General features: G+C 45.2%; 1 protein-coding gene across 1 annotated transcript in view; it reads right to left on the bottom strand.

The window, feature by feature from the left end:
- LOC143981995 (uncharacterized) overlaps nt 1-25730 on the bottom strand; it is a 63430-nt gene that overhangs the window by 6902 nt on the left and 30798 nt on the right. Inside the window, exons 2-3 of the mRNA XM_077480305.1 lie at nt 22888-23271; nt 8894-8995 (exon numbers count right to left, since the gene is read on the bottom strand). Of these exons, the coding sequence (XP_077336431.1) occupies nt 8894-8995; nt 22888-23271 (486 nt within the window). The remainder of the gene's footprint in view (nt 1-8893; nt 8996-22887; nt 23272-25730) is intronic.

The following is a 25730-nucleotide window of genomic DNA, read 5'->3' as shown; positions in this document are numbered from 1 at the left end:
ACTACTTTTGTTTCGACTTGCGGGAGACTTGAGATGTTTGGAGTGCTCATTGAGAGCGGCTGAACAGCTGCTGAGGGAGGAGCGGAGGAGGGGGAGTTGAAGAAAGACTTTTTTTTTTCTTCTGCAATCTATTCAGATTGCTTGGCACCCCCTTTCTGGCTGGGCCCAGTACCACAGAGTCAGTTGTACTGGCTTATCAGCGGCCCTGACTGCGGGCCAGGCCTTCTTGTCCACATCAGTGCCTGACCTCACAAATGCACTTCTGAAAGAACAGTCAAACATTCTCATAGACACACTCCTAAACCTTGTGGACAGCCTTCCCAGAAGAGTTGAAGCTGTTAGAGCTGCAAAGGGTGGGCCAACTCAATATTGAACCATACAGACTAAGACTGGGATGCTAATAAAGTTCATGTAAAGGCAGGTGTCTCAATACTTTTGACAATATAGTATATATGTTTACATAGTTAATGTAGTTAAAATAAGACAAAAAGTAATAAAAAAATAAGTCCACAGAAAAAAAAAAGCCCTTGTAGGGCTTCTATCTTAAAATGAAGAGGTTTTGGCAAAGCTCTGGTGTCTCCTTTCTCTCTCTCTCCTTTTCCTTTTATATTCCCCTACACCATTTATTACTTCTTCCCAATTATTTATTCATTATTTTTTCCTTTTTACAGACCATGCCTCTCCCATCTACAATGCCAACATTTCCATTTCCATTTCCCTACCAGATAAGGGAAAATTGTATACTCACCTTTCTGTAATTTTTCTTTGTCGCATATTCGTGGCAGCATACATTTGGGTTGTGACTCTGTCCCCACAACCTGATAGGACTGGTTAGCTATAAATTGTAAGGGAAGACCCACCACAGCATCCTCTGTATCTATCACCTCAGAAGGGTGGGCATTTGTATGCTGCCATGAAGAAGCGACGGAAAAGGGAAATGAAGGAAAGCTGAGTATACAATTTTCAGTTTTCCTGTCACATCATGGCAGCATACCTTTGGGAAATAACTGGCCAAATGGGTGGGTTCAAGAAAAAAATATGTTTATTTAAAAAGCAATTGAAGTACTGGCTTGAATGATTGACCTCCTGAAATCCACAGTCGACAACTGTGCGGAATCTACTTCGTAGTGGGTAATAAAGGTATTTTTGGATGACCAAGATGTGGCTTTGCATATTGTTTCTGCAGATACTCTGCAGTATGCTGCCCATGAAGTTGCCACAACTCTGGTGAAGTGAGCTTTTAGACCCTCAGATACTGTACTCCTGCCAAGTAAATTTGTGAGGAGCAACGCTGCCTAAACTCCAGGGTGCTACATCAGCATTGAAATATGCGGTGCCCACTTCAGGTATTAGGCAGTTCAGGGTCTCTGGTCGTTCCAATCTCAGGACATTGTCTGGAACATACTAGAAATGAGGGCTGCCTTTCAAGAACTTTTAGCATTCGGACCCTTCCTGAGAGGCAAGGGCGTGTTGCTACGCATGGACAAAAAAGTGGCAGTAACTTACATCAACAGGCAGGAAGGCACCAGGAGTAGTGCTCTCATGGAAGAATCTGGCAGACCTGAGGGTGGTGTATGTCCCCGGATCCCAGAATCTACTAGCTGATGGTTTAAGCAGAAACTTTCTATCCAGCAATAAGTGGTCTCTGAGCCAACAGGCCTTCTCTCTCATAACCCAGACCTGGGGCATTCCGGTCATAGATCTGGCAGCAACTCCAGCAAATGCGAAATGCCAGAGATATCTTTCAAGAGGCGCTTACCCATTGGCAGAAGGGTTAGACTACCTGCAACATTTTTGGAACTTCCAGCTAGGCTACATATTTCCTCCAACACCTCTGATAGCGAGATTCCTGTTCCGGTTTCAAACGATCAACATCAATGGGGATAGCAGTGATTCCCTTCTGGCCGAGGAGGCCATGGTTCACAACGCTTATACAGTTGAACACAGAGAACCCATTGTCTCTTCCGATAACACCAGACTTACTATCACAGGGTCAATTTCTTCACCTGTCTCCAGAGAATCTACATCTGACGGCATGGAGACAGAAAAGTCTAGGGATGTTCTCAAAGAGTGGTAGAGACTGTACTCCAAGCCAGAAAGGCCACTACCAAGAACACTTTTTGAAAAACCTTTATCTCATTTTGACAACAACAATCTTGGGACACATTATCACCAGAGGTAACACAAATCCTCGAGTTCCTGTAGTCTGGTCTGGAGAAAGGCCTAGGATCAAATACCTTAAGTCTCAGCTCTGTCGGCCATGACAGGAGTAAAGTGGACCCAAGATCCCCTCTTTATACAGTTTCAATAACCTACCTAAAGATAAGACCTCCCAGAAAACCAACCTTCCCGGCATGGGACCTATCAATAGTATTGAAAACACTATCTAACAAACCTTTTTTTCCCCACTGAAGCCAATTCCCTGTGGGATTCAACGCCTACTGTCACATTCCTCATTTCCTCATTACCATAACTTCAGAGAAGAGAGTTTCAGAAATGCAAACGCACCTAATGGAAGAACCTTATTTAGTCTTCTATCCAGACAGAGTAGTCCTAAAGCCTTCATTTCATTTTATCTAAGAAATAAGCCTTCCAGCACTTCTTACAGTTCAAGGTGATCTGCATCCACTGGATGTAAAATGAGCTCAGTGGTAGTGAATTGGTGGGTCTAGGAAAAGACCAGGAGCTTAGTGGGCTGAAGAACTACAAGGAGTGATTTTAGTGAAAGAACTGTTATGTTTGTTTTAGGAACTGTTAAAGACTGTTGCCATAGGAGACAGCATTCCTGCACATGCATATGTGGCATCTTGCTGGATGCCTTTCCCTGCATGGCTGTCCTCCTATTGAAGTTTCTGAGTCTGCCAATTAATCTTGCAACTACCTACGGGTGTCCAGGCCTTAACCCTCTCTCCCCCAAAAAAAGGTTGTTCGGAGAAATAAACTTTCTTTTGCATTCAAGAAGTGTCTGGCGCCCAATAACTTTAACTACTCTGCACCCACCATGCCTCACAGCCCACCACATACAGAAGGATGTCGGCTATCTCTGGCCCTGGAGGTTCTCATTAGACCGATGGAGGCGTTGGACCTTGCTACACTGGCATCAGAAGTGACCACTTCTTGTGGGGGAGTGACTATGTTCCTGAACCACTTGAGGTTGTGTACACGTGTATAACCCCATATGGACTGTTTTACTTGTCTGGAAATAAGGATTGGTTGAAGCAATCGACACCCTGTCCCATTGCCTCAGAAATGAATTCTGAAACGTGTGCCATTGAGCCCACTGAACCACTGGGATGGTTGCTGACATCGAGCCTAGGGCACTGAGGTAAGGTCTGGCCGGTAGCGATACTGCTGCTAGCAACTTTTTTCATTTTCTGAGTTAGAAGGGTTATCTTCTCTTGGGGAAGTTGCACTCTGTTTCACCGGGTGTCCAATTCTGCCCCTAGGAAGACCATTTGCTGTGTGGGTTGGAGATTGCAATTTTCCCAATTTATCAGCCAACCGAAATGTTGCAGTGTGGAAATTAGTAATATTTCAAAATAAGCAAAAACACTGCGCTATACAAACACAAAGAAGCAGCAAACACACTAAATTGGATAAATTCAGTTCAGCTACTCAGTGTACAAAAAGTGTTGCGCTGAAAGTAAATACAATGTGAAAGTGTGTTAATGATAACTAAATATAACACTCATTTATAATTAGAAGTAATAAACATCTAGAACAATGCTTAATGAAAATAAACTATAGACAAAAAAAAAAAAAGAAGAAAACAAGAAAGTCCTTTGCTAGAAAATCATGGTTGTGTTCGCCCTTGGTGCAGACAAAAAGATGTGGAAATATTCATTCCATCCGTGGTATGTTTGATCCAAAGAAACACCCTGGTGCTGACACCACCACACACAGAAGAAATATGTGAGCTTACCGACTCCCAATGACCCCTACGAGCGTACGCTCCAGGGGTCAAAAATGCTTTTCAATTATATTGATAGGAAATCCTCAGGTCAGGAAAGATGAGCTTTGAATATTGATGGTAACTCCTCTCTTATTCAAACTGAGTTGGACACGGAGACAATACTCCCAGAAAGATCACACTCTCATTCACGGAACCATATGGGACAAGAAAAATTGGGCCAAATAGCGTAATTCCGTACAATAAACAAATTTATTAAAGTAAAATCACACTTACATTAAAGCAGTGAAATAAGCGCTTTGCAAATAAAAAGGCAGCAGTAGAGTCCTCCCTACGCGTTTCGTCTCCAGTGAAAGAGAGGAGTTACCATCAATATTCAAAGCTCATCTTTCCTGACCTGAGGATTTCCTATCGATATAATTGAAAAGCGTTTTTGACCCCTGGAGCGTATGCTCGTAGGGGTCATTGGGAGTCGGTAAGCTCACATCTTTCTTCTGTGTGTGGTGGTGTCAGCACCAGGGTGTTTCTTTGGATCAAACATACCACGGATGGAATGAATATTTCCACATCTTTTTGTCTGCACCAAGGGCGAGCACAACCATGATTTTCTAGCAAAGGACTTTCTTGTTTTCTTCTTTTTTTTTTTTTTTTTGTCTATACTTTATTTTCATTAAGCATTGTTCTAGATGTTTATTACTTCTAAATATAAATGAGTGTGATATTTAGTTATCATTAACACACTTTCACATTGTATTTACTTTCAGCGCAACACTTTTTGTACACTGACAGTGTGGAAATTAGTATCTCCCAAAGAAGGATAACAAGGCTATCTGGTAGGAGGAGGATGTTGTTCAGCTATTGACCCTGCTGTCACTGGTAACAGGACCTTTGTGAAAGTCCCGGGGGGCTGTGGAAATTACGAAGGGAAGACTCTGGAACTGAAAATTTTGATAGTTTATCGTAAATCGAAGGAATCTTTGGAATGTAACTTGTATGGGGATGTGAAGATATGCATCTGATAAAATCGATGGAAAGCATCCAGTCTCCCAGATTTATCGTGAAAAGTATTGACTAAAGACTTTCGATCTTGAATGATTCCACCATGATTCTCTTATTGAGATTCTTTAGGTCTAATACTGGGCATAGGTCTCCTGTCTTTAACTTTACCAGAAATAGTGGCGAGTAGAAGCCGTTCTCCCTCTGGAGAAATGGTACTTCTACTATAGCCTGTGTTTAAGCAAGTCCTGAATGTACCGTATATACTCGAGTATAGGCCGACCCGAATATAAGCCGAGGCCCCCAATTTACCCCCAAAAAACTGGAAAACTTATTGACTCGTGTATAAGCCGAGGGTGAGACATGGCTGTCCATCCCTGTGTGTGTGTCCGTCCATCCCTGTGTGTCCATCCATCCCTGTGTGTGTGTCCGTCCATCCATCCCTGTGTGTGTATCCATCCATCCATCCATCCATCCCTGTGTGTGTGTGTGTGTGTGTATTCATCCATCCATCCATCCCTGTGTGTGTGTGTATCCATCCATCCATCCATCCCTGTGTGTGTGTATCCATCCATCCATCCATCCCTGTGTGTGTGTGTGTGTGTGTCCGTGCAGCCTTGTGTGTGTGTGTGTGTGTGTGTGTGTGTGTGTGTGTGTGTGTGTGTGTGTGTGTGTGTGTGTGTGTGTGTGTGTGTGTGTGTCCGTGCAGCCTTGTGTGTGTGTCCAGCCTACCTGTGTCCCAAGCCTCCGTCCCGAGCCGCCGTCGTCCCGAGCCTCCTCCGACCCGTGCCGTGCCTCCTCCGTCCCGTGCCTCCTCCGTCCCGTCCCGTGCCTCCTCCGTCCCGTGCCGTGCCTCCTCCTTCCCGTGCCTCCTCCGTCCCGTGCCGTGCCTCCTCCGTCCCGTGCCTCCTCCGTCCCGTGCCGTGCCGATGGATCGCCGCTCTTCTCGGCGGCCATTCTACAATTCAAAATTCCGCCTCCGCCTGTGATAGGCGGAACACTCAATTTCCCAGCAGCCTGTGTTCCGCCTATCACGGACATCCTCTCATACTCGTCCGTAGTATGAGAATGAGCGGATGTCCGTGATAGGTGGAACACTGACTGCTGGGAAATTCAGTGTTCCGCCTATCACAGGCGGAGGCGGAGAAGGAGGCGCGGCTTTTAAATTTTAATGTCCGCCGTCTGTCTGCTCGATACGCTGATCGAGCAGTCAGACAGCGGTGACTCGAGTATAAGCCGAGGGGGCACTTTCAGCCTCAAAAAAGAGGCTGAAAATCTCGGCTTATACTCGAGTATATACGGTACTTGACTAACAGCATTCTCTTCTCTCGTGATGCTGGTAGCCTGGTTTGCGCAAAACTGGTCCTTGGGATTTCGGTTTTTGAATTTCCACCTGTAACCAAACTGAACGGTAACCACTGTCCAAGGATCTCTTATGTTCTTCGCCTAGACCTTTGTGAACTTCTTGAGTCTGGCTCCTACTACAGTTGTCTGGGTGGATGCACCCTCAAAAGGACTTTTGCTGGTCTCCTGTGGCAGAGGGTTTTGGTTTTTATATTTAAGGAAGGAGGTTTGGGGGTTCCTCCAGTTTCTCCTATATTCTTTCCCGAGTCTATATGACTTGGCCTCTCTGTACCTTTCTGGGAGATTACGTTTGAATTGTGGTGGTTTCTGTTGTTTTTATCTCCTGTCTGAGGGAAGAAGTCTCGGTTTTCCCCCAGTAACTTTTGATATGGCTGTATCTAGCTTTTCTCCAAAGAGGTTTGCTCCGTCGTACTGAATCCTACACCAATTACTCTTTGAGGGGGCATTTGCTGTCCATGGTTTAAGCCATAGGGCTCTTCTGGTGACCAAGGAAGCCAGCATTGCCCTTGAGGAGGATCTAATTGTGTCCACTTAGGTCTCTGCAGCAAAATCACCTAAGAGATTAAGTTCCTGAAGGGCTGTGATCAATTTCTCCTGTTCTGCCCCTTCCAAAATCAACTTCTCGATGTTAGAAGTCCAGCTGGAGATGGCTTTTCCCACAGCCCCTAAGGCATTCAGTGGCAGTGAATCAGTCGGTCTAGTGAGAGACCGGGAGCTTAGTGGGCTGAAGAACTACAAGGAGTAATTGCAGTGAAAGAGAAAGGAACTGATACGTTTGTGTTAGGAACTGTTAAAGACTGTTGCCATAGGAGACAGCATTCCTACACATGCAGAATTGGTGCCTTGCTGGATATTTTTCTCTGCATGGCTGTCCTCAAATTTAAGTCTCTGAGTCTGCCAATTGACATTGCAACTACCTAAGGTTGTCCTGGCCCTAACCACCCCCCCCCCCCCCAAAAAACAAATACAAAAAAAGGATAAATAAAACCTCTGTTGCATCCAAGAAGTGTCTGGTGCCCACCATGCCTCACAACCCACTACATACAGAAGGATGTCAGCTATCCCTGGCCCTGGAGGTTCTCATTAGACCAAAGGAGGCTTGTGACCTTGCTATACCTATTAGGCTGTGAATGGTCTGCTTGGACAGCGGTTTCCATGAGGAGTGAGAAAGAAGCTTCCACCTGGAATATACATGTAGCAGTATTTAGCAGGTATAGAGTGTGGTTCCTTCCATCTAGCTTGTTTAGAGGTTGTACAGCCAAGGACTTCCACCCAGGAGAGGATTGAACCTGGCTGGGGTGAGACCGGTAAGGGGTGCCGAGTGTTCCATCCAGTCCCTGGACAGGTTAGGAACAAAAAAGCAGAATGCTGTGGTCCTCCCTTACAGTTTATAGCTTTCCAGTCCTATTAGGTTGTGGGGGTGGCGTCACAACCCAAATGATTGCTGCCATGATGATGCGACAGGAAATGTATTTTCTAAAATCGACATTGTCATAAATTCATAAAAAGACACACGGACCTAAGAAAAATCAACGTGCACTTTAGCACATCACAAATATCATTAAAACTAGCCTGTATGCTAAAAATTGCATATCTGTTGATCTACTATGGCCACTATATTACTATCCATGTTGTAAAGGCCAGCGTGAATGAAAGTTTTGCTTGATACAACAACCCACTTTCCTTTATTCTCTTTTGAAAATACATCACTGAGTGTGGTTGTCATAGATTGTGGTAAAAGAGTCTCATGTAGCTATTTGCTGCTTTATGTAGCTTCACGGTAACCCTACTGGGCTTGAGTGATATAATACTTTCAGGATTACAAATATTACCCAAAACTGATTTCAGCTACAATTATCTGCCAAACAAATCAGATGATGAAGCAAACCGAAAATGTTAAAACAGTAAATGTGTAACCACTGTGCTGCTAGGTTGGGTTCATAAACAGAGAAGGAAGGTAGTGTGTTAAAGTGGAAATCCAGGTTTGGAATGTGGAAAGATGGAAAAATGGAAGCCATTAGGGAAATTTTTTCCTCAGTACCTTTTGTGTTGCTGGGACAAGATGTTGACTCTTTTTAATAAGAACACATACAACAATAAAATCACTTTTACAATGAGAACCTTTGTCCGGTTTTTTTCTGTGACCTAGTTTAAGAATTAAATGCTGATTTGTCTATAGTTCCTCTTTAAAATTACACTAAACTCTGGTTTTAAAAAAGCATGTATGTAACTCAGTAAAGTCCCTTCTTTTGCTCTCAGCCTCCTCCAAACCTCTTATTTCCTTTGTTTTTGCTAATGTGATTTGGATCCTCTTAGAGGGTGGCCACCTTCCCTTGCTCGCTTCATAGATGGACTAGAGACTAGGGACTATGGGATTTGTGGTGTGCATAACACAGTGCACATGACCACAGCCACTGCTCATTCCAAATTTGTAAATTTACACATTTTAAATTTGTAAGCAAAAAAGAATGTTACAAGTTTGTCAAAATTATTTAACTTTTCTTAAGCAGCTTTTGGAAAACATTCATGTGTAGAGTAAAAAATTGAATTGGCCGGCAAATTATTAGTGGCAGTAAAACAAGGTTGCTTTCAAGTGTGTGAGGAATGCCAGGAAATTCTTACCGCTGATCTTCAAAACACAAACCACAACCACAATAACCAGTATAATCAAGAGGCCACCGCCGATGGAGAGAGGTAACAGCAAGCCTTCTGCAAGATCCTTTTCTGAGATAAATGACATAATAGTTAATATACAAGCTTTTGGGTGTAACTAGATTCTCATATCATGAAGTCTGAACCCATGCTTACAGTACAACCAATACTACAACATAGATATACTGTATATACTATATGTTAGAAGGCCAGTATGGTGGCCTGAATTTATGGAGGAGCCCGGAGGGGTAATTAATCAGCCCGTTTAGCTGTGTTCCTTGACGGCCAGTATGGTGGCCGGAATTTATGGGAAGAGCCCGGAGGGATAATTAATCAGCCCGTTCAGCTGTGTTCCTTGTCGGCCAGTATGGTGGCCGGAATTTATGGGAGGAGCCCGGAGGGGTATTTAATCAGCCCATTCTGCTGTGTTCCTTGTCGGTTCCTGTGTGCGATACCCACCCTCCCATCCCCTTTTTAGGGCATTTCTCAAGGCATCATACTCCTCACAAGACTACTCATTTCACTTCATTTCATGTTCATTTCATTTAATCCTCATTTCTTATCTAGGGTATGCCCCCTTATTTTGGTATACCGTACGTTAGACCAAGGCACACTTTCAGGTCTATTTCAAGTGGTGAGTTTATGTTAACCCTGTTTGTCATCCTTATCCGTACCGGACATAAGGCTCTGGACCATAAATATATATATATATATATATATATATATATATATAAAAACAAATGTTGAGGGTGAAGTGCACTCAATCCAGCATTGCAGTGCTGAGCATTCAGGCCCTTCCACATACTGTAGAAAAATGAACAAATGGGATTGCTAGACTTAAAAAATGTATTGTAGAAAAGACATCAATTCATCAATTCATGTTCTGTTCAGTGTCAAATGCATGACAGTTTCGGGCTATATAGATAACTCCCTTCTTCAGAGCAAGACAGCTATTTGTTGAATTGATGTCTTATATATGTATATATAAATATATATATATATATTGTGAGGGGGTTAGCTCGGCAGCGGGTGTGTGTGACCCTCTGGATGGGTTCACAACACAAAATTAGGCACAGCAGACAGCGTTGTAGGTGCAAAAAAACAAAAGATGCAGTTTATTTATGCTACATGCAGTGAAACATATAACAGCCAAACCAAAATAAAACATGAAAATAAATCCTGGTCAGCTTGACCTCTAATTACACACTTAGACTCCCTGTCTAACAACTGAGTGCAGCCTTGTGCTGCACCAGTCCCTGTCTCTGTTGTTGAGGTTTGCCACACAGGCGTTAACTCACCGCACAGAACAGGTATCACACTCCCCAGTCTATACAAACACAAAACTGGTTCCAGGATGGAGCATCTCCCTAAGCATGCTGGGTTTTTTTGTAGAGGTCTTAATGAGCCCACTTACTTCAGCTGGGCTCATTAACTCTTCCTCTCTAGTTGTACAAGTCTGCGTAAAGCCTGAATCTAGGGCACACATATTTCCCATCCTGGATACAACCAGGTGACTTTACCTGCGTGCTGCCACATACCCCCCCCCCCCCTCTTGTTTCAACCTTGGGGTTGTAACACAAGCAGTCAGATACGCATGTATCCGAGACAAAGCATCCACATTCCCCATTTTAACACCAGGGCGATGCTTAACTGTAAAGTTAAATTCCTGTAGGGCCAGGAACCACCTATTTACCCTTCTATTGGTCTCCTTGTTTTGAGCCATCCACTTTAAAGGAGCGTGATCAGTCACCAAAGTGCCTACCTAGCAGATAGTACCGAAGGGAATCTAGAGCCCACTTCACTGCTAAACATTCCTTCTCAATCGTGGCGTAATTTACCTCATGGGACTTCAACTTCCTGCTGAGGTAAATGACTGGGTGCTCTTCCCCGTTCCAGACCTGGGATAACACTGCTCCTAACCCAACGTCTGATGCATCAGTTTGTACAACGAAGTCCTTAGAGAAGTCTTGTGAGTACAACACTGGCTGGCTACATAAGGCTGTTTTTAAGGACTGAAATGCTTCTTCAGCCTCTGGGGACCATTTAACCATAACCGACTCTTTCTCTTTTGTTAGGTTGGTGAGGGGCACAGCCTGAGAAGCAAAATGGGGAATGAATCGTCGATAATAGCCAGCGATTCCCAGAAAGGCTCGTACCTGTTTCTTGCTGTTGGGACGTGGCCAACTCTGTATGGCCTCGACTTTATTGACTTGGGGTTTTATCACCTCCCTCCCAATAGTGTACCCAAGATATTTGGCCTCCTCCTGTCCAATGGTACACTTCTTTGGATTGGCCGTAAACCCAGCTTCCCGGATAGAGTCTAGGACTGCTTGTACTTTTGGCAAATGTGAGACCCAGTCTGTGCTATGGATAATCACATCATCCAGGTAAGCTGCAGCATATTTCTGATGGGGCCTCAGAATCTTATCCATTTTCCGCTGGAATGTTGCCGATGCATTCTGTAACCCAAACGGCATTCTCTTATATTGGAATGCCCCATCTGGGGTTACAAACGCAGTTTTCTCCTTGGCCGACTCGGCCAGGGGAATTTGCCAATACCCTTTGGTGAGATCAAGAGTTGTCATATATCGGGCTGTTCCCAGCCGGTCAATCAACTCATCTATACGCGGCATGGGGTAGGTGTCAAATTTTGTAACTTTATTCAATTGTCGAAAATCGTTACAAAACCGCCAGCTCCCATCAGGTTTGGGCACTAGTACGATAGGACTGGACCAGTCACTCTGGGACTCCTCTATCACACCCAATTCCAGCATCCTTTGAACCTCCCCACGTATTGCCTCCCGTCGGGCCTCTGGTATTCTATAAGGTTTTAGTTTTACCCTTTCTCCTGGCGGGGTGATAATGTCATGCTCTACGCCAGATGTTTGTCCCGGCAACTCAGAGAAAATCTCTTTGTTACGAAGTACAAACTCTTTAACCTCCTGTTGTTGGGCTTTCGATAAGGTGTCTGCTATTCCAACCTCAGGAACTAAGCAATCAGGCTGTGCTTGTGACAAAGTCTCTGCGACTAGGGATTCCCTATCCCTCCAGGCTTTCAGCAGATTGACGTGATATATCTGCTCCGGCTTTCGCCTTCCTGGCTGTCTAACCCTGTAGTTCACCTCACTAATTTTTTCAATTACTTCGTATGGACCTTGCCATTTGGCCAGAAATTTGCTTTCAACCGTAGGGACTAGCACCAAGACCCTATCCCCCGGGGAAAAAGTATGGGTCTTGGCCCCACGGTTGTACACTCTCTGCTGTGCTAACTGCGCTTGGGTCAAATGTTCCTTTATGATTGGCATTACCTGTGCAATTCTATCTTGCATCAGGGCGACATGCTCAATCACGCTCCTGTGAGGAGAACTCTCATTTTCCCAAGTTTCCTTGGCGATATCCAGCAGCCCTCTTGGGTGTCTCCCATAGAGCAACTCGAAGGGTGAGAAACCCGTAGAGGATTGGGGTACCTCCCTAATGGCAAACATCAGATAGGGTATTAGACAGTCCCAATTCTTTCCATCTCTATCCACCACCTTCTTTAACATTTGTTTAAGGTTTTGTTGAATCTTTCAACCAACCCATCTGTTTGGGGGTGATACACAGATGTACGCAATTGTGTCACTTTGTACAACTTGCATAGTTCTTTCATAACCCTGGACATAAAGGGTGTACCTTGGTCAGTAAGCAGTTCCTTACAAATACCCACGCGGCTGAAAACAAGAGATAGCTCTTTGGCTATGGTTTTGGCCGAGGTATTTCGAAGAGGAATTGCTTCCGGATAACGGGTGGCATAGTCCAATATAACCAAAATGTACTGATGCCCCCTAGCAGACTTCATTATCGGACCTACCAAATCTATTGCGATCCTCTCAAAGGGGACCTCAATGATAGGAAGAGGTACCAGCGGATTACGGAAATGTGGCATAGGTGCCGACTTCTGACACACAGGGCAGGAGGAACAATAATTTTCTGTTTCCTTCATGACCCCAGGCCAATAGAATCTCTGCAGTACCCTCTCTCTGGTTTTCTCGGTCCCCAGATGACCTCCCAGAATGTGCCCATGGGCCAATTCTAACACCAACTTCCTGTAAGGTTTGGGCACTACAAGTTGCTCAATGGTTTCTTCTGCCCTTTGAGCCACTCGATATAGCAGGTCCCTTTCCATAGTGAAGTAAGGATAAGTGCAAGTCTTATCTGGGTTCACTAACTCGCCATCTATTTTCACCACATTTTCCCGTGCCTTTATTAGGGTGGGGTCTTTTAACTGTTCTGTGGCAAAATTTTCTCTGTGAACCTCAAGATCCGAAAACTCCACAGACGGCATGTTTTCATCTGAGGATGTTGGCTCCTCCCCAGTTTCTCGAGTTTCCCCCGCTAATACCGACAAGGGAAATTCAGGAGAGTCCTCACCACTCCCAGAGGAATTCTGGTCATCTTCCTGGTTTATAGGGGCACCAGTGGGGGGCTCAGGACAATCCCAGAGTTCCCAGAATTTTGGAAAATCCCTTCCCACAATAGCATCATGTGGTAAGTGAGACACTAACCCCACCTGATGAGAGAGGTTACCTTTGGGGGTCTCAAAAAACACTGAAGTTACAGGATACTCTCGGGTGTCCCCATGCACACAAATAACAGCCACCTTGTTCTTCCCAGAGACCTCTGTAGTAACTAATTCAGCTTTTATCAATGTTACCAGGCTACCTGAATCCAGCAACACATCAACATTTCTACCATTAATACACATTTTACATAAATGTTTCTCAGGTCCCCGAATGGCAGTGCATGCAACTGTCGCAAACAGCGACTGACGCCTCTCCCTTATAAAGTCACATTGCATAGGCTCATCCACAACTGGGCAATTGGCTGCAATATGTCCCTCTTGGCGGCAGCGGTAGCAAATAATCTTTTTCGCTGCCTCTTGCAGCATGGGCTTCCTGGGCTGCTCCCGCCAGACCTTAGGTAGAACTCCCACCCTCTCACTGTCTCCACCCTCACCCCTTGGAGTCATCTTACCCGCCACTGGGGATGATCTGGTCTTAGGGTGGAAAGTCCGTGAGTCCCTGGAAGAGGTGGTCAGGTTCTCTGTAGCCAAGTACCTCTCAACCAGATCCACAAGTTTATTTGCATTTTCTGGATCTCCATGGCTTACCCATTTTTGGATGGCAGTAGGAAGAGCTCTCAGGAAACGATCCATAACAACACGTTCCACAATGTTTGGTGCGGTCAAAATCTCTGGCTGCAGCCACTTCCTGCTCAGGTGAATGAGATCATACATTTGAGACCTGGGGGGTTTTCCAACCTGAAAAGTCCAATTATGCACACGCTGAGCCCGGACGGCCAGGGTGACACCCACCCGTGCCAATATTTCTGTTTTTAGCACCACATAGTCTTTTGCTTGGTCAGGCTCTAGGTCATAATAAGCTTTCTGCGATTCCCCAGTTAACAGAGGGGCCACCAGTCCAGCCCACTGCTCCTTAGGCCACTTTTCCCTTTCAGCAGTCCTTTCAAATGTGGTCAAAAACACCTCCGGATCATCCTCTCCAGTCATTTTTGTCAGTAAACGGCTCACACCAAAGGATGCGGTATTAGTGTAACCACTTGCCTCATTGGTCTGCGGACGTTGCTGTATTAATGTCTCTATTTGCTGTTGAAAACTCTGCTCTTGCTTCTGTAACAGGTCTATGAAGCGGGCTTCAGGTCGCTGCTGGGCTTGTTGCTGAGCTTCTAAACTCTGCTGCAAAGTTGCATTTGTCTGCTGCTGGGCTGCTAGGCTCTTTTGTAAACCTGCATTTGTTTGCTGCTGATTTGCATTTGCTAGAGCCAGCTGTCTCAGTATCTCTTCCATGCTGGCCTTAAAAAAAAAACTGCCAAAATTCTCCACCAACTGTGAGGGGGTTAGCTCGGCAGCGGGTGTGTGTGACCCCCTGGATGGGTTCACAACACAAAATTAGGCACAGCAGACAGCGTTGTAGGTGCAAAAAAACAAAAGATGCAGTTTATTTATGCTACATGCAGTGAAATATATAACAGCCAAACCAAAATAAAACATGAAAATAAATCCTGGTCAGCTTGACCTCTAATTACACACTTAGACTCCCTGTCTAACAACTGAGTGCAGCCTTGTGCTGCACCAGTCCCTGTCTCTGTTGTAGAGGTTTGCCACACAGGCGTTAACTCACCGCACAGAACAGGTATCACACTCCCCAGTCTATACAAACACAAAACTGGTTCCAGGATGGAGCATCTCCCTAAGCATGCTGGGGTTTTTTGTAGAGGTCTTAATGAGCCCACTTACTTCAGCTGGGCTCATTAACTCTTCCCCTCTAGTTGTACAAGTCTGCGTAAAGCCTGAATCTAGGGCACACATATTTCCCATCCTGGATACAACCAGGTGACTTTACCTGCGTGCTGCCACAATATATATATATATATATATATATATATATATATATATAAAAGCGTTATTGGGATTTTATGGCACATAATTGTGAAGTGGAAGGAAAATGATAAATGGTTTTCAAAATTTATTACAAATAAATATGTGAAAAGTGTGGCGTGCATTTGTATTCAGCTGCCCTGAGTCAATACTTTGTAGAACCTCCTTTCACTGCAATTACAGCTGCAAGTCTTTTTGGGTATGTGCTTTGCACATCTAGAGAGTGACATTTTTGCCCATTCTGCTTTACAAAATAGCTCAAGCTCTGTCAGATTGGATGGAAAGTGTCTGTAAACAGCAATTTTCAAGTCTAGCCACAGATTCTCAATTGGATTTAGGTCTGGGTTTTGATTGGATCATTTTAACACATGAATATGTATAGCAAAAGTGTTGCGCTAAACAAACATATAAATATAAAATGTAAAACAATGAGTCCATGTGTCTTCCAACTGACATCAGTGTAATGCCTTTACTTTGATAAAAAGTGCACAAATGATTGTTCATAAAATTCCTCCACCTTGTGATAACTACCACCAAAATAAAGGATGTACTCTTACCAGAGCATATTGACCACCTATCATGGAAGGGTCAAACAATCCTTAAAATCCTTAATCTTCCAGGGCATGATGCAGATTCCCCGGAAAAAAAGTTGTATTGTAACAAAACGGTTGGGTAAAAGGTTTTTCTCCTGTCATGTCATTTGGATTGAACCAACGTACTTGTCTTTGGACCGAGGAAGATTGTACCCATGTAATGGCATGCTATGCGTTACTTAAATAAAACAGATTTTGAAGGATTTTACACTATTGGTGTTTATATTTGTATTGACACATCCCAATGGACATCTTGCTTTGGGACTGGAGGAGTACCGCTCAGAGGTGACTGCTGGACGATTCCTCTTGTTCTTTGATGTGGAACAGCAAGCATAGATGGAACACATAAGATACACAAGCCTTATTTGACCCCCCATAATAGGTGGTCAATACTCTCTGGTAAGAGTACATACAACCTTTATTTTGGTGGTGGTTTACACAAGGTGGAGAAATTGAATGAACAATTGTTTGTGCAATTTTTATCAAAGTGAAGGCATTCCACTAATATCAGTTGGAAGACACATGGCCTCATTGTTTTACATTTATATTTATATGTATATTTATATTTTTGTACCACGCAACACTTTTGCTATATATTCATTATTTATGTGATCATATTTCATGTCAGTGGTGCTGTTATACACAAGTTTAATACGTTTACACAAGTGCAGTTTACTTTCATTTTTTTTTTTCAATGATTTTTATTAAGGTTTTACAGTACAAAGAACAAAGATCTCGGCTTTTCATTGAGCATCGTACAGCGTCTTTAGGGAGTCATACATTTAATATGCTCGAGTAATCCTCCTCTTATAGCATGCGTGGTCCCTTATCAATTCCTAATGTTGACAGTTCACTCGGTGTACATGCCACTCTGGACCAAGTTTCCTACACTGTATACGGTACTTCTTTGTCCGTGGCCTAAGGCTTGCTCCATATCGTAAGGCATAGAATACGTCCCGCCCGCTGGGAGATGCCAGCTCCCCATCTGTTTATCGGGAGAGTCTAGCTCTCCCGGTCTCGGGGGCACCCTCCAGACCACAAGAGAGCAATGTCTCGCCGAGAGTGAAACAGAACAAGAATTGAAGAAAAATTAAAGGGGGGGGGGGTTGTTTTGTGGACTTCGTCAGGTTTAGCTGGATGAGGGTATATATAAAGTTGTAGACCCTGATCCAGAATCTCCTGACCTTGGGGCATGTCCACAATATATGACATGTGGTTCCCACCCGGCTGCATCCCCTAAAGCACCCTGAGGTGGCACCGGGTAAAAACGTGGCCAGTCTGGCCGGTACTATATACCTTCTCAAAAAAACCTTGTAGTTTGCCTCTATAATGGAGGTATTGGTGAGCGATTGAGATGCCGTCCCTGATATTGAGTGCCAATCCTCAAGATCAAGGGTTTCTTGTAAATCTTGTTCCCATTGAAGCATATGGTTCAGTTTTGTTGTTACATACATCAAGATTGTATAGCAGATATGTGACCCCTGATTTTGTCATATTGTCTACACAAATGTTCCATGGGAGTCGTTGTCGCTAAATCGCCCTTAAGGGCTAGGGTTTGTACATAATGGTGTATTTGGGTAAATCTATAGCGTTCAGTGGGTGGCATATGGTATTTTCTACCAGAGATCTTTCGGATAGCATACCTCTATTATCGCAAATATCAGCTATCCGTATGAGACCCTTGTTAGTCCACTATTCAAATGTGAGCGGAGTGAGGCCCGGGGTGAATTCCTTTTTTCTTAATAAAGGTGCTAGTGGATTACAGGAATAAGTTTCCATAGTCATCCATATTGCTTGCGGTTGTTGGAAGTGAAACTTGCAGACCTGGGCCAACTGGGACGCATAGAAATACTTCAGTAGGTTGTTTACTTTCATTTTAACACATGAATATACTTTGATCTAAACCATTCCATTGTAGCTCTGGCTGTATGTTTAGGGTCGTTATCCTGCTGGAAGGTAAACCTCTGCCCCAGTCTCAAGTCTTTTGTATACTACAACAGGTTTTCTTCTAAGATTGCCCTGTATTTGTCTTCATCCACCTTCTCATCAACACTGAGCATCTCCACAATATGATGCTGCCAATAACCCCCCATGTTTCATGGAGTGATGGTGTGTTCAGCGTGATGTGCAGTGTTAGTTTTCCACCACACATAGTGTTTTGCTTTTAGGCCAAAAAGTAAAATTTTGGTCTCATATGACCAAAGCACCTTCTTCCACATGTTTGCTGTGTCCTCAAATTGGACTTCTTATGGCTTTAGTTCAACAATGGCTTTCTTCTTGTCACTCTTCCATAAAGGCCAGATTTGTGGAGTACATGACTAATAGTTGTCCTGTGGGCAGATTCTCCCACGTGAGCTGTGGGCCTGCTTCTTTGATTATGATTAATGCGCTCCTTGCCCGGTCTGTCAGTTTAGGTGGACGGCCATGTCTTGGTAGGTTTGTAGTTGTGCCATACTCTTTCCAATTTTGGATGATGGATTGAACAGTGCTCTGTGAGATGTTCAAAGCTTGGGATCTGGTAGGTTAGTTGGCTTCTGCCTATATTGGCACTAGTATTTATCATCGGAAGTTTATTCATAACTTTTTGTCTCTGGTCAAGCCCTTGACTGATATGACCAGAAAGGACGGTAACCCACAGAGATAGTCTCCGGAGTCCATTAAGGGCTTTGAGGGTCTCAAAGCTGCCTTTGTTTCTGCTCCTTTGTTGGCACATCCTGATCCTATGTTACCTTATCCTTGAGGTTGATGCTTCTGAGACTGGAGTTGGTGCCCTTCTTTCTCAACGTCCTACCTCTGAGAGTGCTATGCATCCTTGTGACCTGCGGAGTGCAATCATGAGATTGGTGACCGAGAGCTGTTAGTGATCATTTTAGCCCTGAAAGAATGCCTGTTCCATGTGTGCTCAGAGTAAGACTCCACGACACCTTCCACTGGGCCTCCTACAACCCATACCCAATGGAGAGAGGCCCTGGACCCACCTGTCTATGGATTTCCTTGTGGAGTTACCCAACTCCCAGGGCAACACAGTTATCCTTATGGTGGTTAATCAGTACTCAAAAATGTCTCATTGTATTCCACTTAAGTTGCCCACTTCTAAGGAACTAACTTCCATTTTTGCTAGGGAGATCTTTCTCTTTCATAGGCTACCCAATGTGATTGTCTCGGACATGGGTAGTCAGTTTGTGTCGTGGTTCTGGTGAGCCTTTTGTGCACAGTTGGGAATTCAGTTTGCTTTCTCCTCTGTGTATCACCCGCAGTCTAATGGGGCCGTAGAACGAGCCAATCAGTCCTTGGTGTAATTCCTACATTGCTATATTTCTGACCATTATAATAACCAGTCAGACCTCTTACAGTGGGCACAGTTTGCTCACAATAGTGCCTTGAATTCTAATTCTGCCAGATAGTCTGATTGCGTGTACGCAGCATTACTCTAACAATGTTAGTTGCTTGGCTTGCATACTGATGCAAAGGTTTTAATGCATTTTGCTTCACTGACAGGGAACAACTATGCAAATTCTGAGTTTTGACTTACTGTCCGGTTGTTCCTGGTCAGTGGCTCAGAGGGGTGTTTGACTCAGGCTGTGTAGATCAGCCATTACTGCTGCCTTGCTTCTGAGGCCCTGTAACCCAGTGATTATATGCTCCAAGCCCACCCAGTCACTAGTCGCAACTCAGTGTAAGCTGGTAAACCTAAGAAGAGCAGACACAAGTTCTGTATATATACCCCTGGGGACAATCCCCCCTCCTCGTTTGCATAGAGACACAGGGTGGGTAAACTGTACATCCAATATTATGAGGCACCGGTACATTCAAACATTTCCACAAATCTTATAAACAAAAACTGGGCATACAGCCAACTTTGTCAGTGTGAAGGACAATTGTGGAAACTTTCCCTTTTCTTACTCTATCTCTGGTCTTCATGGTTGGAACATGCGTAATACAAGCAGTAAAGAGGGTGGGGTAGCGTTATTGACTGGAATTAGTGTTGCGCTTCCACGGAAAATGGAGCACTCAGTAGAAACTCAAGGAGACTTATTTTGTCAAAAGGGAGTGTAACTAACTTAGACAGCTTGGAGCCACCCCAAAAAAATATAGACTAATACAAAAATGGAAATACCCAAACCCATACCCAAATCCCAGTTGAAGTCACAGGAAGTGATGTAACGCGTAGGATACGGAGACCGGAAGTGACGCTTGCACCTGAGCGATTCGCTTGAATTGTTTTTGCTGCTAGTATTGCCTGACTCACCCCATTTGTTTGTGAGTATTTTAACCTTTAAATAAAATAGTGACGGTTTTTAAACTTGCTACACTATGGTTGCGCTTATATTTGTTCTTTGAGCCATACTGAAGTCTATTGATGGAATTCACATGGACGGAGATCTGAGAGTGGTTCCCTGAAGTTCCCCCTTCCCCCCCCCCTCTCTGAATCCTGGTGTATCTTTGAGGACGCTACATATACGCTATTTTTTATAGCGGGGAGGTAATTACCCAGTGTGTACACTAACACGTGGATTCACCTGTGTGGAAGAAGATTTGTTATGCACTTTATAAGCACGGAGTCACTTTATACTTATATTTGATATTTTCACTGGACTGTGTTCACTCAGTTAGCTCATTTTGTGTGTCCCAATTACTTTGTGTTCATTATATACACTTAGCACTTTTATGTAAATTCGTTTCACAGTTAGATTATTGCCTGTGTTGCTATTTTTTTTTATATACGCACTTAGCACTTTTGATACAAAATGTGTTCTATAGGTACAAGATGCACTTAGCACTTTGATATCCAATCTTATGTTTATTGTTTATACACAGCTTGATGCATATGAGCACTTTAATTAGAGGCTATATAATTTCCCACGTTGTGTTTGGGTATTTCCATTTTTGTATTAGTTTATATTTTTTTGGGGTGGTTCCAAGCTGTCTAAGTTAGTTACACTCCCTTTTGACGAAATAAGTCTCCTTGAGTTTCTACTGAGTGCTCCATTTTCCTTGGAAGCGCAACACTACTCCCCTTCTTTTCTCTACTGTCTGAATACATGAGCAGGTGTCTCATGAAAGTGTTTGCGGCATCCAGCTAATCAGAGTATTGCCCCCCAGTTCCATATAAAGCGCGGGAGCCCATTTAATATTTATTGACTGGAATTAACCCCTTGGCCCTGCTGGAAGAAGTGTGTCTGCCTGGTACCTTAGGAACATGGTACAGTGGTCACATTTTATATCTGAGCAACTTAAAGTGGTTGTAAACCCTTACAGACCACTTTTACCTACAGGTAAGCCTAGAATAAGGCTTACCTGTAGGTGCAAGAAATATCTCCTAAACCTATACGGTTTAGGAGATATTTGCAAAATACAGGCACCGATGTCTACGGCACATGCGCTGTAGACAACAGCGCGCAGGTGCACTGAGCGTGCCGTTTCTAACGGTGATCGTGCCGTTAGTGGCGGCTCCCATGCACATGCGTGGGAGTGGCATCATCGTGGCTCCGGCCAATCATAGCGCCGGAGCCGTTATACCCGGAAGGAAGATGGACGCTTCATGGAAGAGGGGACATCGGTGACATTGCAGGCTCCTGTATCAGGTAAGAGACACATAATGGGCTACTATGCGAAGCATAGTAGCCCATTATGCTTTACTTTTGCAGGGAAACAAAGAGGAAGTAAAACCCATCAGGGTTTACGTCCTCTTTATTGCTGTATGGCCCGTGACCTCAATGTTATGACCAATGTCAGTGTTCTAAAAATAAACAACCTGGCTGGTTCAGGGGGTCGGTATCCCAGTGAAGAATAGGGAGTTGGGACAGATGCTAAATGTACCTGGTACTGTCACAATATTGTTGATAAATTTTACTGTCCCAAGTGAAGGAGCCTCTCCAACTTTCAACACAAACCACACATATAAGACCCAGGATAACGGGTAAAACTAAATGCAGAGTCCGGTGTGGTTGTACGATTAGTCTGGTTAGTGCAGACCAGACTTGGCTTCTCGGTCACTCTATGCCCCTAATAGACACAGGGGGCCTTACACATAAGAGGGGCCTGGAGAGCTGAAAAAGGAGTTTCCTGACCTCTCTATGGTAAGCTGGATTCCACAGGCCCCCTGCCCAAATTGACTCCCATCACAGGGTGTATTTTTTTTTTAAAAGCGCTGCATAGCAATTCACACAGTGAAAGTTTGTGTACATTTATTCCGCAAATGGGGCAAAAAATTTATGTAATTAGGCTATTTCCTGTGTTGAATGAATCTTTTTTTAATGATTTAAAATGGAAAAGGCGTCAATAGGTGTGCTTCCAGAACCTCTCCCCCCTGCACACCTCCTGCGACATGGATTGGGCACACACTGTGACTGCTGTTCCCTTTGGACACAGCTAATCACAGATCGGGGTAAAGGGCCAATCACAGTGGCCCTTTACCATGTGATCAGCTGTGTTCATTCACAGCTGATCACATGTAAACAGACTTGCCGGTTATCGGCAGTCCTTTCCTCCCACATTGTGTCTGTGGGAGTAAAGTAGAGCCATTAACAGGCAAGCCTGTCAGCACATCGTTTATACTGATAATCAGAGCACTGATCATCAGTGCCCTGGTCACCAGCCACCTCAGTGCCCATCAGTGCAGCCCCATCAGAGCACATCAGTGAAGAAGAAAAATTACTTGTTTGTAAGAGTTTATAACAGAAACTAAGAAAAACATTACCCAGGAATGGGGTAAAAGTGCCCAGTAGGCAAGCGGTTAAATCAAGGCAAAACATCCACCCAGCACTTGAAATATCCTTTGAACATTCATCACATAATGGATGTACATGCAATTTCAAAGGGCAAATTGCTATGCAAACTTTATTTAAATTGTGTTTTCAAAACTATAAAAAATAACCACTTTCATTACCATTAAATTAATTAGCACTATTGTGTTATAGTGTTTACAAATTTACCTTTGATGAGCACTTGCAGTATTCTCTTTGCCATTATATAGTTAATTCCATCATATAAGGTGCATGATATATTTCCAGTGACCTCTAAATCCACATTTGAAATTATTATAGAAAAGTTCTCGCTGTGGCTTTTATTGTACTTTATACGCTGTTTCCAATTTCCCCAGGTTTCCACATTAGATGATTCGAGTTTAAATTCCAGTAGGTATTTATTTGTGTTCAGATAACTCCAGATTACAGATGTATCATTGCATTCTGCCTGGGATATCAGTGTTATATTGAAAAAGCAGGGGAGAAATATATCACTGGCTATGTACCCTTCAATGGTAGTATATTGTATATTCTTGTCATCGGGGGTATGTGGAGAGCGACAGGTGGAATTTGCTGGAGGAAGTAAAAAAAAAAACCAGTGGTTAATATCCATAATCTAACAATCTCAAACTTCATACGTAAACACACAGGGCCCTTAACGCAGGTACCACTTACTAAAGCGTTCAGCCTTGTCCAACCATAGACTGTCTTATGCCGCGTACACACGATCAAACAAGCGGGTGGAAAAGTCCGACAAACTCAAGCCCCCAAACAATCCCCCCGTGTGTAGCCTCCGGCATACTTTTTTGACCCGAAAGTATGGCGGACTTAGAATGTAGTTTTACACTCCAATCTTCCCGCCGGACTCGCATTTCGGCGGACAATCCCGCCGCGTGTATGCCAGTCCGCCATACTTTTGAAATTAACAGACTTTTCCCGCCCGGAGAAAAGTCCGCTCATTTCGAGCGGGTCTCCAGGTAGGCGGGGCCCGCGAAGGAGACGTCGCTGGCCCCGCCGCCTGGTATGGACTTAAAGGGGAACCCCAACGCCGGAAAAATCGGCGTGGGGGTCCCCCCAAAGTCCACAACAGACCCTTGTCCGAGCACGCTACCCAGCCGGCCAGGAAAGGAGGGGCGAGCGCCCCCCCTCCTGAGCCGTACCAGGCCGCGTGCCCTCAACATGGGGGATGCCTTGGGGAAGGGGGGCCGCGCGGCCCCCCCACCCCAAAGCACCTTATCCCCATGGCCGTTGGTTGTCGAGGTCTGCGGGTGGGGTCTGCGGGCGGGGGGCTTATCGGAATCCGGGAGCCCCCTTTAATAAGGGGGGCCCCCGGATACCGGCCCCCCACCCTATGTGAATGATTATGGGGTACAATTTACCCCTACCCATTCACCTGTAAAATAAAGTACAAAAAAAAACACAACACACAAGATAAAATAATTTATTGCACAGCTCCGGGGGTCTTCCGTCTTCAGGGGTCTTCTCGCCAGACTCCTCCGCTATCTTCTTGTAGCTCTTTTACTAGCGGAGGAGCCCGGCATTCTTCTTCGTCGTCGCGGCCTCTTCTTCCGACTTCGGGGGTCTTGTCCCCCTCTTCGGTTCTTCTGCCGGGCCACCGCGCCTTCTTATAGCTCTTTTACAGGCGGTGGACCGGTCTTCTGTCGCCGCCGCCGCCGCCTTCCGTTCTTCTCCTGGAGATGTTGACTCGACGTTCTCTCCGGCCGCAATGCCAGGGACGCGCTGCGCTGCGACTTATATAGGGACAAGGGGCGGTGTCACATGGGTTGATGTCACATGGGTTGGTCACATGGGTTGATGTCACATGGCGACAGTCCCAGCATCCTCCGGGACTGTGACATCGTAAGGGGGGGTCACCATGTGACACCAACCCATGTGACATCAACCCATGTGACACCGCCTCTTGTCCCTATATAAGTCGCAGCGCAGCGCGTCCCTGGCATTGCGGCCGGAGAGAACGTCGAGTCAAGATCTCCAGGAGAAGAAGAAGAAGAAGAAGAATGGAAGGCGGCGGCGGCGGCGACAGAAGACCGGGCCACCGCCTGTAAAAGAGCTATAAGAAGACGCGGTGGCCCGGCAGAAGAACTGAAGAGGGGGACAAGACCCCCGAAGTCGGAAGAAGAGGCCGCGGCGACGAAGAAGAATGCCGGGCTCCTCCGCTAGTAAAAGAGCTACAAGAAGATAGCGGAGGAGTCCGGCGAGAAGACCCCCGAAGACGGAAGACCCCCGGAGCTGTGCAATAAATTATTTTATCTTGTGTGTTGTGTTTTTTTTTGTACTTTATTTTACAGGTGAATGGGTAGGGGTACATTGTACCCCATACTCATTCACATAGGGTGGGGGGCCGGTATCCGGGGGCCCCCTTATTAAAGGGGGCTCCCGGATTCCGATAAGCCCCCCGCCCGCAGACCCCGACAACCAACGGCCAGGGTTGTCGGGAAGAGGCCCTTGTCCTCATCAACATGGGGACAAGGTGCCTTGGGGTGGGGGGGCCGTGCGGCCCCCCCTTCCCCAGGGCACCCCCCATGTTGAGGGCACGCGGCCTGGTACGGCTCAGGAGGGGGGGCGCTCGCTCGCCCCTCCTTTCCTGGCCGGCCGGGTAGCGTGCTCGGACAAGGGTCTGTTGTGGACTTTGGGGGGACCCCCACGCCGATTTTTTTCGGCGTTGGGGTTCCCCTTTAAGTCCATACCAGGCAGCGGGGCCAGCGACGTATCCTTCGTGGGCCCCACCTACCTGGAGACGCGCTCGAAATGAGCGGACTTTCCTCCGCGTGTGTGGGCGGGTCCGTTCATTTCAAAAGTAGGGCGGATAGTACGGCGGACTTAGTACGCCGTATTAGTCCGCTGAAAAAGTGCCGTGTGTGGGCAAGTAGCCTGTTTGGAAAGTCCGACGGACAGTCTGGCGGGAAGTCCGCCAGACTAAGTACGTCGGACAGACGGCTACGTTTGTACGCGGCTTTAGACTTTAACAGTCTTTCTGTAGTGGGGCTGGATGCTTCACTTGTCCCTCCTAC

The sequence above is a fragment of the Lithobates pipiens genome, unplaced genomic scaffold (assembly GCF_037356315.1).
Source record: "Lithobates pipiens isolate NorthernLeopardFrog02 unplaced genomic scaffold, aLitPip1_a1.2 Scaffold_16, whole genome shotgun sequence".
Classification (NCBI taxonomy): domain Eukaryota; kingdom Metazoa; phylum Chordata; class Amphibia; order Anura; family Ranidae; genus Lithobates; species Lithobates pipiens.
The sequence above is the reverse complement of the archived record's forward strand: the minus strand, read 5'-3'. Positions and strand labels throughout refer to the sequence as shown.